The sequence below is a fragment of the Bos indicus genome, chromosome 3 (assembly GCF_029378745.1).
Source record: "Bos indicus isolate NIAB-ARS_2022 breed Sahiwal x Tharparkar chromosome 3, NIAB-ARS_B.indTharparkar_mat_pri_1.0, whole genome shotgun sequence".
Lineage (NCBI taxonomy): Eukaryota > Metazoa > Chordata > Mammalia > Artiodactyla > Bovidae > Bos > Bos indicus.
Genome location: NC_091762.1, coordinates 28840343 through 28856262, shown reverse-complemented (window position 1 = coordinate 28856262; position 15920 = coordinate 28840343). Strand labels below are relative to the sequence as shown.

At 36.7% G+C, this 15920-nt stretch overlaps 1 protein-coding gene across 2 annotated transcripts in view; it reads left to right on the top strand.

The window, feature by feature from the left end:
* The window catches only part of SYCP1 (synaptonemal complex protein 1), a 147364-nt gene that overhangs the window by 13203 nt on the left and 118241 nt on the right, over window positions 1–15920 (top strand). For both annotated transcript variants that reach the window (XM_070785872.1, XM_070785871.1), the window contains exons 8-11: window positions 3297–3355; window positions 4584–4653; window positions 5523–5596; window positions 9621–9729. In XM_070785872.1, the coding sequence (XP_070641973.1) occupies window positions 3297–3355; window positions 4584–4653; window positions 5523–5596; window positions 9621–9729 (312 nt within the window). The remainder of the gene's footprint in view (window positions 1–3296; window positions 3356–4583; window positions 4654–5522; window positions 5597–9620; window positions 9730–15920) is intronic.

Genomic DNA, 15920 nt, shown 5'->3' with positions numbered 1-15920 from the left:
TCTTTAGACCAGAAAAGTTTTATGATATCTTTGGCCACTTATTCTGATTTCTGTTTGGGCATACTTGTTATTTATTTGTTGGCCCTTGTTTTTCATTTCTATAATTGTTTTAATATTTGTTGTCTCACCTCTTTCATGTTCTCTTTTCTTTGTTTGATAGTATTTTTTCATGGCCTTGTGTAGATTTTCTAACCATATACATCATTGAAATAAGCAAGAACTATCTAGACTAAATGAATAAACAAGATGTTAAACTGGCTTTGGACATAGTATAGTGGTTGAATCCTCTTTTGATATTTATAGTTGTATGGCCAGTCACTGAACAGTTTCTAATGTTTTCACCTTGCATGGGTCTACTTTTGGTAGGGAATCTCCTTTCTGTCCCTTCTGCCTCTTTTTCTGATACTCTGATAACTTTTGTGGAATATATGATTCTTAGTGAGTTTAGTCAACAAACTCAGGCATGCACAAAATTTTTATATCTTAAAATGTTAAAAAATCTTAAAGCCTTTATTCTGCTCACATGGAAGAAATTTATCTTAGTAAATTTGAATTTTTCTTCATTACCTGGGGTTGTATATAAATTTGGGGGTGCCCATATAGTGCCATGTGGTAGAGAGGGACATTGACTTCTCAGTCATCTGTCCTTTGAGACTTTGATCATTTCGATAGGTATTCAGTTACTGGTCTACATAGATTGTTGCTAAGCTGTTCCTGATACGAGTCCTCAGGGCCTATTCAGTTGCGCTGATCCTGTGTGCTTTATCCTGTGCTTTATCCTGCTAAGATGGGACCTTAGCTTCACAAATTCCCTTGTCCCAACATACTGTGTACAGTATGACATTTGACTGTGTACAGTATGTTAGGACAAGGGAATTTGTGAAGCTAAGGTCCCATCTGTCTAGATATATTTGACAGTCATTTCTTCTCAGGTTTTGTCATCTTCCTAGGGATGACTGTCCCACTCTGCTCTTAGTTTGTGCAAAAAGAAAATCTCAGTCTCACTCTACTCTTGGTTTGCCTAAACTCTTTGGTTTCTGTGTTCCCCAACCCTGAGGCTTAGCTTGATGAGTGTAGAGGGCTATGGAATCATTGCATAAGTACTTGCCAGAATCCAGTAAGCTCTCTGTTTCCTTTTTAAAGGCTTTTTCCCCTGCAAACTGTAAATATTTTTTAAGACTAGAGGATGGTAGCTTTGTTCTGATTTGTGTATTTTGAAAATCTATTACTTGCTTATATCTTGACTCTTTCCCTTAACCCCAACACTGGGGATTTGGAACTCAGACATTTTTGTTGCTTTTGGTTGAATCATCTCTCATCTAAGACAATGAATGCAGCAAGATCTAGTTGGCCAAATTAGGGCAAAGTAAGTGTGTGTGTGTGTATGTGTGTGTGTGTATACACATAAGAGACAGAAAGAAATAAGGGTTAGAGAGAGAGGGAAGGGAGGAGGGAATGTGAAAGGAGGGAGTGAGCTGGGGGTGGGGAGATGAATAGATACCAAGAAAACAAAAAAGATAGGTTTTATTGGTTACAATTATTATATCAGTACATTAGAACATTTTACTACCAAAGTCCCTTCTCTATGCCCCGCTGTAGCAACTTGCTCCTGACAACTATAAAGTACATCTATACCAATTTATTTTATTTTTTGTAGTTTTATTATCTTTCCAGTACTTGTCTATTGGAAGAATGACTGGAGGGTATTTTGGAAGTACTGATGATGATGGTAATGGGAAGATTGGAAGTGTTGGCAATAGGATGCAATTCTTTGGCACAAATAGTTTTTGTGGAATAGAGATTTGTTGCTAACTGTGTTGGGTAGTAAATATGAAACAGTGAATGGATGGAGTGAGAAGGATGAACTTTCTGTTGAAATACCAATGTGTTCTGTCTCTATTTCTTTAACTTTTCCAGCCCATTAATATTCAAATAAAAGCGGTCTGGCTCCTGTTCCATGTGCTTTGATAAGTCTAGAGCTCTTTCCAGTATTTTTGAGAATACAAGAATACTTATATCTTCTAAAGTCAGTTCATTTGGCTCCTCATTGACATTTGAGTCTATCATAGCTGCCATTCTTGTTTTGCAGCTTGTTACTAAGAATCTGGAACTAATACTGTCCCTTCAGTTTATCATGGTTTTTGTGATTCTTGGCCCAAACGGGTGGAATTATGAAGGGATAGTCACATTGTCTTTTACTGCCTTGTGCCTTAATTCTCTGTAGTACCACATATCAACACTCAGTTTGAGTATAGTTAGTAGCTCAGGTTAAAAAAAAAAACTAAAAAAAAAAAAAAAAACAAACCCTAAAAATATTGTAGAGGATTTACAGGAGATTTCTCTTTGGGACTACACTTATTCTTAGCTTATTCTTGTCTTGACATTTATTTTCCTTTCTGTCTCTTCAAAAAATAGAGCAGAAACAAGAGTGAGATTTATGTTTCATTTAAAATTCACCTCATGGACACAGATGTACAGAACAGTCTTTTGGACTCTGTGGGAGAGGGAGGGCGGATGATTTGGGAGAATGGCATTGAAACATGTATAATATCATATAAGAAATGAATCACCAGTCCAGGTTCGATGCAGGATACAGGATGCTTGGGCCTGGTGTACTTGGATGACCCAGAGGGATGGTATGGGGAGGGAGGTGGGAGGGGGGTTCAGGATTGGGAACACGTGTACACCTGTGGCGGATTCATGTTGATGTATGGCAAAACCAATACAATATTGTAAAGTTTAAAAAAAAAAAAAAAGAAATGCTATCCAGTGGGTGGTGGTCCAATGGAAAGGACCTGCCTGAGTCCTGCATATGGTTTCTCACTCTAATAAAAAGTGTCTTTTATCCTTGGGACACTCACTTAGCTTTTTCTCTGTTAAGTAGAGGACCTCAAAGTTTTCTTCTAAGAAAAAAAAAATAAAAGTCACCTCATGAATCTTAAAAATACAAAGGAAAAATACTTCACACATAGTTCTTAAATCCCAAATTATTGTAAATGCTAAAACTATAAATATATTATAAAATTTGAATAAATTAATGAGTAATAATAATTCTATAAAAGGAAATTAGAGATAACTGAACCGCTCCAACTTTTGAGGTAGTTGTCATGAAGTATGACCATGCCTTATGTAAATTATTTTTAATACTACTTTAAATGACTCAAAAGATGTACCAATATCCTTTACTAACACAGATTTTTAAATATTTTAATGCTTACCTGAGACATTTGAGTGTTACCTTGTTGGAATCATAGTTGTTTTAAATTTAATTTTGAAATATTTTATATTTATAACAGATGAATATGAACGAGAAGAAACTAGGCAAGTTTATATGGACCTAAATAGTAACATAGAGGTAAGTGGTAGTGAAAATCTGAATATTTTAAACAGAGGCATTTCTAAGCAAATTAGAGTAATAGCTACAAAAATATGAACAATTGTTCTTGCTAAAGGGATTATTATTTACCTTTTGATATATGATTATATCTAGTAAAATTCTCAAGATTCCATACTATGAGTATTAATGTTTTGTTTTTTAGTGGTTTTTTAATTTACATGTTAGTGACACCATTTAACTTAATTTATTAGATATTAACTCTGTGTCAGAGACTAGCACATTTTGACATATAACCATTAATGTGAAAAACATAGCAAGTATTATTAATCTGTGTCTGGTGCCTGTTTACTTTTTTAAAAAATCCCACCCCCTATCATTCTTCAGTTTGCTTCTCTGCTGTAATTCTTACTTTTTTGTTTCTCAGACTTGCTAAACTCTTTCTGATCTTGCTTCTCTGAATTTGTTCTTTCTATCTAGAACTTTTCGTATCCAAGATCTTGTGCAAATGTATATGCTTAATTCTGCTTTTTTATTACCCTCATTATTTCACCTAAAATATCTTTCTAGTCAGTCGTCTTCTCTCCTCACCTTGTCTTAACTTCCCTGAAGAGCACTTGAAACTGCATGATATTTATTTGATATACACGTGTGCATGTGTGTGTGTGTGTATGTGTGTATTTGTGTTGGTATGTCTTCTTTCTTATACTGAAATGAAAGGATAAGGACTTTGTCTTATATCCTAAATGCCTAAAACAGTGCCTGGCACATAATTGACAGTAACTATTTATTAAATGAATAAATGAATTCATCCAGTTTTACAAATCAGGATTTGTTGAATGTTGAATGAACCCATGCTGACAGGTAGGAAGTATAATTTGAACTCTTATGGGGAGAGACCTCACAGAGATTATACTCTAGTAGATTGTAAGCAAAAATCAGTTGAAAATTACAGATTTTGGTATGGGCTATTAAGTGAATGACTAGAGTACTAATAATTGTTTTGCTACTCTTTGGTATTATATAACCTGTCTCCAGTGCCTTTAAGCATCTGAGAAGCTACCATAACAGGCACTCTCAGTACATTTTAGTAAATTGTTTAATTATTAAAAGTTACAGAATTTTCATTATTCAATGTTGTATAGTTTTAAATGTAATGATCACTTGATACAAATTTATTATTTTCATTGCTTCAAGAAAGCTATTTAAAAAGCCTTAGTATGATTCTTAAAACTTAAATATATTTCAGAAAATGATAATAGCTTTTGAGGAACTTCGTGTGCAAGCTGAGAGTTCCAGACTGGAGATGCATTTTAAGTGTAGGAATCTTTTTATTTTAAATATTACTCTTCTGCTATTTATATTTTTAATAAATTCTGTTAATGTTTTCATACCTTCAGCTTGATGCCTAAACTATTGGAAACTTTTATACTGTATATGGTTTTATAAGCCCCTCAAAATCTTGTGGAATGTGGCAGAGGATTGGTATGTGTTAAAAATAACCTGTTTGACTCAAAAGCTACATTTTCCCTGAAATCAAATTATGGTTTGTACTTAAGTTTTTGGAAGTGTGATTTGGTTTTATTTTTACATTTCTTGGTCAAGTTGCATGTTAAAATAATAATAGATATATTTTTAAAATCTGTTATTTCAGATTTGTGTGTTATAAAGAAGAAAACTTTTATATATGTGCTGTTATAAAAATTATAGAATGTTAGAAAGTTATTGTAACTTGCTACTGCTGCTAAGTCACTTCAGTCGAGTCCGACTCTGTGCGACCCCATAGACGGCAGCCCACGAGGGTCCCCCGTCCCTGGGATTCTCCAGGCAAGAACACTGGAGTGGGTTGCCATTTCCTTCTCCAGTGCATGAAAGTGAAGAGTGAAAGTGAAGTCGCTCAGTCGTGCCGGACTCTTAGCGACCCCATGGACTGCAGCCCACCAGGCTCCTCTGTCCATGGGATTTTCTAGGCAAGAGTATTGGAGTGGGGTGCCATTGACTTCTCCGTATTATAACTTAGATATTGTTAAATTTACTAAACAGAAGTTTAGCAGCAAGAAGATAGCAGTTTCATCTTTTCACATTGGAATTTAATATCTAGATAAATAACAAAGTGAAATAAAATATCAGAAACTTAAAATTTTGTTTGTGATAGTTACATTAAAGTATATTTGTTTTACTTTCAAAGTAAAGGAAGATTATGAAAAAATCCAACACCTTGAAGAAGAGTACAAGAAGGAAATAAATGACAAGGAAAAGCAGGTATTTTTTACAAATCTATTTTCTGTATCCTTTATATTTGCTAATAAATGAGATACTTAAAATTTCATGAGAAATTTTTATTTGCTGCCTGCTTGATAAAGTTTTGAATTTTAATATTATGTATATTTAAATATATTTTCCATATGCCTTAATTTCCATTGACTCAAATTTGTACATATTGAATGCTATCCCTTTTTAAAAAATCCGTGGATCTTCTACAATATTTATATTAGTGGGTATTAGGACATTCTGTAAATATATATTATTTTGTGAGGACTTTTGTTCAGATAAAAACTTCATAAAATATAAATATGATCATGATTATGCAACCCACATTTTGCAGTTTATTTTGAAATATGTGATTCATGACACCAATGAAGGTGAACTAAAACGTTCTTTTGCTTCTTTCTGTTAATGTCACATAGTGGGAAACTTGAAAATGGTGAGTTTATATTCTTTTAGAGTCACAAGAATGTTGATTTCAGATGATGATTATGCCAACTTTAACAGTTTCCAGCTTTCTGAATTCAGAATGGAAAATGAAATATAGAAAGGAATCTTTGGGTAGTATAGTTATTTTGACTATCATCTCTCTACTTCTCCCTATTTTTTCTGAGTTTTTATCTGACTTGGCACAAATACCTTGTAATTATAGATAACAAGGATATGTACTAAACAATAATGGCAAATATTAATTGAAAGTACAAAGAAGATTCTTAGAGTTTTCTGTAAAGTGAGGTGAAGTCACTCAGTCATGTCCGACTCTTAGTGACCCCATGGATTGCAGCCTACCAGGCTCCTCCATCCATGGGATTTTCCAGGCAAGAGTACTGGAGTGGGGTGCCATTGCCTTCTCCTTGACTTCATTCTTATATGTATTATACTTTGATCTTTTAAAAGAGCTAGCATTTTTTTCTGTATTTTAACCATATTTTTAAACCAGATTTCTGAAAGAAGGAGGTATTCTTAAAAGGGAAAAGTGTGCTTATTATACAGAACACAAAAATAGAATAAAGTGCTGAGAAGCTTGTTGGAATCCGGAGTGTATGAGCTGAACTTTCAGATCTTGGGTGTTCTTTATAAAAATGATGCTGTGGCCAGCTAGTGTTTTGGTGGGGACTCTGTGTTTGTTGTTTAGTTGCTTTGTTGTATCTGACTCTTTGCAACCCCATGGACTGCAGCACGCCAAGCTTTCCTGTCCTTCACTATCTCCCAGAGTTTGCTCAAACTCAAGTCCTTTGAGTTGGTGGTACCATCCAATCATCTCATTCACTGTTGCCCCCTTTTTTTCCTGCTCTCCATCTTTCCCGTATTTCCAGTGAGTTGGCTCTTCACATCAAGTGGCCAAAGTATTGGAGTTTCAGCTTCAGCATCAGTCCTTCCAGACAATATTCAGAGTTGATTTCCTTTAAGATTGACTGGTTTGATCTCCTTGCTGTCCAGGGTACTCTCAAGAGTCCTTTCTAGCACCACAGTTTGAAAGGATCAATTTTTCAACAGTTGGCCTTCTTTATTGTCCAACTCTCACATCCATACATGACTACTGGAAAAACCGTTGCTTTGACTATACAGATCTTTGTTGGCAAAGTGACTTCTCTGCTTTTGAATACACTGTCTAGGTTTGTCATAGCTTTTCTTCCAAGGAACAAGCATCTTTTACTTTTGTTGCTGCAGTTACCATCAGCAGTGATTTTGGAGCCCAAGAAAATAAAATCTGTTAACTGTTTCCACTTTTTCCCCATTTGTTTGCCATGAAGTGATGGAACTGGATGCCATGATCTTAGTTTTTTTCATGTTGAATTTCAAGCCAGCCTTTTCAGTTTCCTCTTTCACCTTCATCAAGAGGCTCTTTAGTTCCTATTCACTTTCTACCATTAGAGTAGTATCATCTCCATATCTGGGTTGTTGATATTTTTCCCGGCAATCCTGATTCCAGCTTGTGATTCATTCTGCCTAGCATTTCTCATGATGTACTCTGCATATAAGTTAAAAAATAGGGTAACAATATATAGCCTTGACACACTCCTTTTCCTGTTTGATATCAGTCTGTTGTTCCATATCTGGTTCTAACTGTTGCTTCTTGACCTGCATATAGGTTTTTCAGGAGGCAGGTATGGTGGTCTGGTATTCCCATCTCTTTAGGAATTTTCCATAGTTTGTAGTGATCCATACAGTAAAGGCTTTTGCATAGTTAATGAAGCAGATGTTTTTCTAGAATTTCTTTGCTTTCTTCATGATCCAGTGAATATTGACAATTTGATCTCTGGTTTCTCTGCCTTTTCTAAATCCTTGTATATTTGGAAGTTCTAAGTGTTGTTATTTTCAAGACTTTTTTTTTTCCCTAGAAATCTCCAAATTCTTTTCCTGGGAGTGTAAACTTTGTTGATAGCATTTCGGGGCTGGGTTAGCAGGACAGGCTGAGTCTCATCATTCCATATGTTGACTTCTTAGTTATATCTTTTGTCTCCAACCTTTCCTGTGCCTGGAAATCCAGGTTTAGAGATCTTTTGGTTTTTTTTTTTCCCCCTCTGATTTGATCATGCTGGTGTCTCTTGCAAAGATGGAATAGGCTTGTTCTCTGATTGGCTTTCAGGGAGTAGCATCCAGGAAAGGAGGGTTAAGAGGCCTAGAGAAGACTTACTACTCTTAGCAAACTTCCAATCTCCTTGTACCTTTTGTTGTTGTTCAGTCTCTCAGTCATGTCAAACTCTTTGCAACCCTATGGACTGCAGCAAGCCAGGCTTCCCTGTCCTTCACTATCTCCCTGAACTTGCTCAAACTCATGTTGATTGAGTTGGTGATGCCCTCTAACCATCTCATCCTCCGTCGTCCCCTTCTCCTGCCTTCAGTCTTTCCCAGCAGCAGGGTCTTTTCCAATGAGTCAGTTCTTCACATCAGGTGGCCAAAGAATTGGAGCTTCAGCATCAGTCCTTCTAATGAATATTCAGGATTGATTTCCTTTAGGATTGACTGGTTTAATCTCCTTGCAGTCCAAGGGACTCTCAAGAGTCTTCTCCTTTTACTTAGTCTCCTGTTTCATACCTAGCTTCCACAGTGTCTGTGCTTCAAATTCTTGAAACATTCTGGGTTTCTTTAGGATTGAACTATCTTGCTTCTCATTTGTAATCTTCCCTGTGTAGACTCTTAGTTTTGATCTTGCATTTCTATGCTAAATCATTTTCTGTTCCCTTTCACTGTTTTCCTTTTTTACATTTTGTGGCTTAGATTATAGAAGTCTCATGGTTTCATGGAAGATGAAGTCCATCTTTGTTGTTTTTCTGGTGATTTTTTGGGTGGTTTGAAGATGAAAATAGGGTAGGGAGGTCTTTCTACCATCTTGAATCTGTGAGTCTTCAGTCTATAAGTTTATCTTTCACCTTTCCTTTACATGCACTCTATTCTAGCCATCTAAACATTTCAGCTCTCTGAATAGAAGCATGATCTTTTGATCCTTTGTATTCTTACACAAGTCTAGAATGCTCATTTCCTCCTGCTAACCTGAATACTTAGACAAGACTAAGTACTTGTCTATCAAGATTCAGTTCAATTCTTTGAGAAGGGTTAATTTTTGATTACATCCCCCAAGACTGATTTAGATTTTTTTTCTAATTCCTGTAAGATTTTTGTTCTATAATAATATTCAAGTTTAGTTGTTTGTCACCTGGTTTAGGCTATGAGTTTCTTGGATGACTTCCATCATGTCTGTATATTCAGTGCTTATTATGGTTTCTGGAACAGAGTAGGTGCTCAATAATATTTATAGAATAAATGAACCAGTAGATTCCAATATATAATCTTCTAAGTGATAACTTAAAATGCTTATTATAATATTAAGAATGTTGCACTAGTTTGCTCACTCCTTCATTCAATAAATGTTTGCTGTGCAAGCACATACTAAATGCCAGGCACAGACTGATGAAAAGCATATAAGGAAGTACATAAAATAATCATAGATGATGATTGGTGCTAAGGTATCATTTAATTTTTTGTATCTATAATGTATTATTTAAATATTTCATTTTAGGTATCACTGCTTTTGATCCAAAGTACTGAGAAAGAAAATAAAATGAAAGAGTTAACATTTCTGCTAGAGGAGTCCAGAAATAAAATTAATCAATTGGAGGAAAAGACAAGTAAGAATTTATATAAGAAAATATGATAATGTGTTATGTATTCCTCTTGTTATGTTTAAAATTTTAGCTTTCATTACAGTTTTATTGTAATGAAACAGTTTTGTAATGTTTTGGGCTTCCCTTGTGGCTCAGACAGTTAAAGAATCTGCCTGCAGTGCAGGAGACCCGGCTTCAATCCCTGGGTTGGGAAGATACCCTGGAGAAAGGAATGGCTATACACTCTAGTATTCTTGTCTGGAAAATCCCATGGACAGAGGAGCCAGGCGGGTTATAATCCATGGGGTTTCTAAGAATCAGATACGACTGAGCATGCATACACCATACACACACTAGTATCCTTGCCTGGGAAATCCCATGGACAGAGGAGCGTGGAAGGATACAGTCCGTGGGATCACAAAGAGTTGGACACAACTGAGCAACTAACACAGTTTTGTTGTAATGGTTTTTAATGCTGTAATTCTCCACCCAGGTTGAAAAGTTGGAGGAGGGAATAACAGTCACTTAGGAAGCTTTTTAAAAGAAGATGTGCTCCTCTTTTCCCTTTGCATACTCTCATTTTCTTCAAGTTTCAAGAAGGTGCTCCATGAAAACAGGGATCTTTGTCTTTTTTTGTTAATTGATGAGTTCCAAGTGCATAAAACAGTGCCTAATATATATTAGGCATCAAATATTTTGTAAATAAATGAATACTCTAGGAGCACTATGGAGACAGTTATTAATTAGTCTTGGAGCAAGGCATTTGGAAAGGCATTAAGGAAAAGTTGTTTGTTGAAGTAGACCATGAATGAGTCAAGTTGCTCAGTCATGTCTGACTGTTTGTGATCCCATGGACTGTCACCTACCAGGCTCCTCCATCCATGGCATTTTCCAGGCAAGAGTACTGGAGTGGGTTGCCATCTCCTTCTCTAGGCGATCTTCCTGACCCAGGGGGATCGAACCCATGTCTTCCGCATTGCAGGCAGGTACTTCACCGTCTGAGCCACCAGGGAACGAATGCTGTCAGGTATGCCAAAATGTTAAACCAGCAAATATTAAAGCCTAAATAAGACAGTTCAGAACTTCCCTGGTGATCCAGTGGTTAAGAATCCGCCTGCCAATGCAGGGGACATGGGTTTGATCCCTGATCCAAGAAGGTTCCACATGCCTCGGGGCAACTAAGTTCACCGGTCACAACTACTAAAAGAAAGAAAGAAAGTGAAGTTGCTCAGTCTTGTCCGACAATTTGTGACCCCATGGACTGTAGCCTACTAGGCTCCTCCACCCATAGGGTTTTCCAGGCAAGAGTACTGGAAAGTGAAAGTGAAGTCACTCAGTCATGTCCGAGTCTGCGACCCCATGGACTGTAGCCTACCAGGCTTCTCTGTCCATGGGATTTTCCAGGCAATAGTACTGGAGTGGATTGCCATTTCCTTCTCTAGGGGAATCTTCCCAACCCAGGGATCAAACGTGGGTCTCCTGCATTGTAGACAGACGCTTTACCATCTGAGCCACCAGGGAAGGAGGGGGTTGCCATTTCCTTCTCCAGGGTAAGTAGATCATAGATGATTAAAAGTCCACCTGACCTGCCTTTTGAGAAACCTATATGCAGGTCAGGAAGCAACAGTTAGAACTGGATATAGAACAACAAACTGGTTCCAAGTAGGAAAACGAGTACGTCAAGGCTGTATATCATCACCCTGCTTATTTAACTTATATGCAGAGTACATCATGAGAAACGTTGGGCTGGAAGAAGCACAAGCTGGAATCAAGATTGCCGGGAGAAATATTAATAACCTCAGATATGCAGATGACACCACCCTTATGGCAGAAAGTGAAGAGGAACCAAAAAGCCTCTTGATGAAAGTGGAGAGTGAAAAAGTTGGCTTAAAGCTCAACATTCAAAAGACAAAGATCATGGCATCTGGTCCCATCACTTCATGGGAAATAGATGAGGAAACAATGTCAGACTTTATTTTTGGGAGCTCCCAAATCACTGCAGATGGTGACTGCAGCCATGAAATTAAAAGATGCTTATTCCTTGGAAGAAAAGTTATGACCAACCTAGATAGCATATTGAAAAGCAGAGACATTACTCTGCCAACAAAGGTCCGTCTAGTCAAGGCTATGGTTTTTCCAGTGGTCATGTATGGATGTGAGAGTTGGACTGTGAAGAAAGCTGAGCGCCGAAGAATTGATGCTTTTGAACTGTGGTGTTGGAGAAGACTCTTTAGAGTCCCTTGGACTGCAAGGAGAGCCAACCAGTCCATTCTGAAGGAGATAAGCCCTGGGATTTCTTTGGAAGGAATGATGCTAAAGCTGAAACTCCAGTACTTTGGCCACCTCACGCGAAGAGTTGACTCATTAGAAAAGACTGTGATGCTGGGAGGGATTGGGGGCAGGAGGAGAAGGGGACGACAGAGGATGAGATGGCTGGATGGCGTCACTGACTCGATGGACGTGAGTCTGAGAGAGCTCCGGGAGTTGGTGATGGACAGGGAGGCCTGGTATGCTGCGATTCATGGGGTCCCAAAGAGTCGGACACGACTGAGTGACTGAACTGAACTGAGACAGTGAATTGGAGGAGGGAGTGTAGGCGAAAGAAATGGCTTGTGCAAGTCTTAAAAGTGTGGAAATTAGGGTATATTTGAAGCACTGATTACTATATATTAGTATACTAGTATAATATAAATATTAGTATATATCTTTAAGTCTGTATCTTAAAGAACTCAGATAGATGAGACTGGAAAAAATGTTTGGATCAGATTATGAAGGATCTTTAGGATCATGTAATATTTTAGACTATCTTTTTAGTGAGTGTTTTTCAAACTTGTTCAAGTAGTAAGGCACTTGAAAGGTGTGCCCTTTGTGAAATACTGTGCTCCTTTCAGAACATCATGGAGATCTTGTGGCATTTTTTCAGTTTTTTCTTAAAAACATGGCAAAGAATTATTTAGTTCCTGTTAACCTATGCCTGCTCATTTTACCTTGCTGTCATTACTGTGTCCTGTACTCCAGATATTGAAATTGTTTAACTTCTTTTACATTTTATGTTCTCCCTCTCTCACCAGCTTTTTGCTACTTCTACTAACCAAAATTAACCTTCTACCTCCTCTCCAAACCTATTGGCTAAATTCTGCTGAACTCCTTATTGTTAAGAGTGGCTTAAGCATTACTTGTAAGTCTCCTGTGATCTTGAGTGTCTTGAGGGCAGTGTCTTACTAAATATCTTTGTAACTCTATAGTGCCCAACATGTTGCTATATATATATTATATATATAAATATCTTTGTAACTATAGTGCCCAACATGTTGCTATATATATATTATATATATATATTATATATATAAATATCTTTGTAACTCTATAGTGCCCAACATGTTGCTATATATATATTTTATATATATATATATATATATTATATATATATATTATATATATAAATATCTTTGTAACTCTATAGTGCCCAACATGTTGCTATATATATATTATATATATATATATTATATATATAAATATCTTTGTAACTCTATAGTGCCCAACATGTTGCTATATATATATATATATATATATAAAATAGAATTTTAATAGGTGTTAAGATGAATGAATGTTTAATCTTATCATATAAACTGGAAACAACTTATTGGTAATAAATAATACTGTATGATTCTGCAGACTTATAGCCACTGAAATATATTCGTTTAAGTTACTTTTCATTGTTTCCCATCTATCCATCTATCTTCCACTTGTTTTTCTCTTTGTTTCAGCTTAGATATCTTCTACTGACCTGTTATCTAACCCTGCCTTCTACTGTGTCAAATTGCTTTTAAACTCATTTATTGAATCCTTAACTTTAATCATATGTCTTCCTTCTAAAATTTCCATTTAATTATTTTTCTAAAGATTTCATTTCTCTGGTTAACTTCTCTTTTAAAAGTGACATTTCATCCTTTTTGAATATATTAGTCATTGATATTTTATAGTTCTCTTTTTACTTCAACATCTGGCTCACCTTTTGATCTGTTTCTTTTTTAAAAACATGGTAAAATACATATAACATAAAATTTACTATCTTAATCATTTTTAAGTGTATGGCTCAGTGGCACAGATACATTCACATTGTTAGGCAGTCATCAGTAGTATTTATCTCCAGAACTCTTCATCTTGCAAAATTGCTGTATCCATTAAGCAGTAACTTCCCATTTCCTCCTCCCCTCAGCCCTTGGTGACCTCCATTCTACTTTCTATTCCTTTTTAATCTTACTTTTTAGTGATTTGTCCTTATCTTTTGATGTGTCCAGTAATTTTTTGATTGAATTCCGTACATTGTTATAAGAAAAGTTACAGGCGCTGGCTGATGTTGTCTTCTGTTTGCTAGGGAGAAATTGGGCTGATTATTGTAATCCAGTTAGAGGCTAGCTGAATGAAGGGAAATAGTCAAGTTTATGAGGTTTTTTTGAGTCTTCAATTTTGTTTATTCAGCTCTTTGAGACCTGTAAGACTATGCTATTTTAAAAAACTTATTTACTTTTAATTGAAGGATAATTGCTTTGCAGTATTGTGTTGGATTTTGCCATATATTAACATGGATCAACCATAGGTATATCCCCTTTCTCTTGGGGATGGGAGGTGGGTCCTGCCGTTCTAGGTTGTCACATATATGCTGTCTATTTTAATCCCCTGGAAACAGCCCTTTGCTGGGACCAAGCGAGCATTTAGGCCTCTTGCTCACGCCTAGAATCAGTAGATGTCAGCTAAATTTTGTCAGTTGACTTATTAGGACGTATCTTTTAGGAATCTTAGCCTTACTTTAGTCCTTTTTGTTTAGATTTGTTCTGTGTTTACTAGTTATTTTCAGCATGAAGGTTGGTCTGTTACCAACTACTTCATTCTCCCTGGAACTATCCATTTAAATTAATTATGATCAGCTAATTCTTATTTTTAATATTTTCTTCAGTTCAGTTCAGTCGCTCGGTTGTGTTTGACACTTTGCGACCCTATTGACTGCAGCATGCCAGCCTTTCCTGTCCATAACCAACTGCCGGAGCTTGCTCAAACTGATGTCCTTTGAGTTGGTGATGCCATCCAATTATCTCATCCTCTGTTGTCCCCTTCTCCTGCCTTCAGTCTTACCAGCATCAAGGTCTTTTGCAGTAAGTCAGTTCTTCACATCAGGTTGCCAAAGTACTGGAGCTTCAGCTTCAGCATCAGTCCTTCCAATGAATATTCAGGATTGATTTCCTTTAGGATTGATTGGTTTGATCTCCTTGCAGACCAAGGGATTCTCAAGAGTCTTCTCCAACACCACAGTTCAAAAACATCAGTTCTTCGGTGCTTAGCTTTCTTTAGTCCAACTCTCCAGTAGTCCATATGTGACTACTGGAAAAATGATAGCTTTAACTAGACAGATCTTTGTTGGCAAAGTAATGTCTCTGTTTTTTAATATGCTGTCTAGGTTGATAATAGCTTTTCTTCCAAGGAGTAAGCGTCTTTTAATGTCATGGCTGCAGTCACCAGATATCTACAGTGATTTTGGAGCCCAAGAAAATAAAGTCTGTCGCTGTTTCTGTTGTTTCCCCATCTATTTTCCATGAAGTGATGAGACCGGATTCCATGATCTTAGTTTTCTGAATGTTGAGTTTTAAGCCAACTTTTTCACTCTCCTCTTTCACTTTCATCAAGAAGCTCTTTAGTTCTTAGTTTTCTGCCATAAGTGTGGTGTCATTGGCATATCTGAAGTTATTGATACTTCTCCTGGCAGTCTTGATTCCAGCTTGTGCTTCATCCAGCCTGGCATTTCACATGATGTATGCTGCATATAAGTTAAATAAGCAGGGTAACAGTATACAGCCTTGATGTACTCCTTTCTCGATTTGGAACCAGTCTGTTGTTCCATGTCCAGTTCTAACTATTGCTTCTTGACCTGCATACAGATTTCTCAGGAGGCAGGTGAGGTAGTCTGGTATTCCCATCTCTTTAAGATTTTTCCACAGTTTGTTGTGATCCCCACGGTCAAGGGCTTTGGTGTAGTCAATGAAGCAGAAGTAGATGTTTTTCTGGAACTTTCTTGCTTTTTCAGTGATCCAACGGATGTTGGCAATTTGATCTCTGGTTTCTCTGGCTTTTCTAAATCCAGCTGGCCCATCTGGAAGTTTATGGTTCACATATGGTTGAAGCCTGACATGGAGAATTTTGAGCATTACTTTGCTAGCATG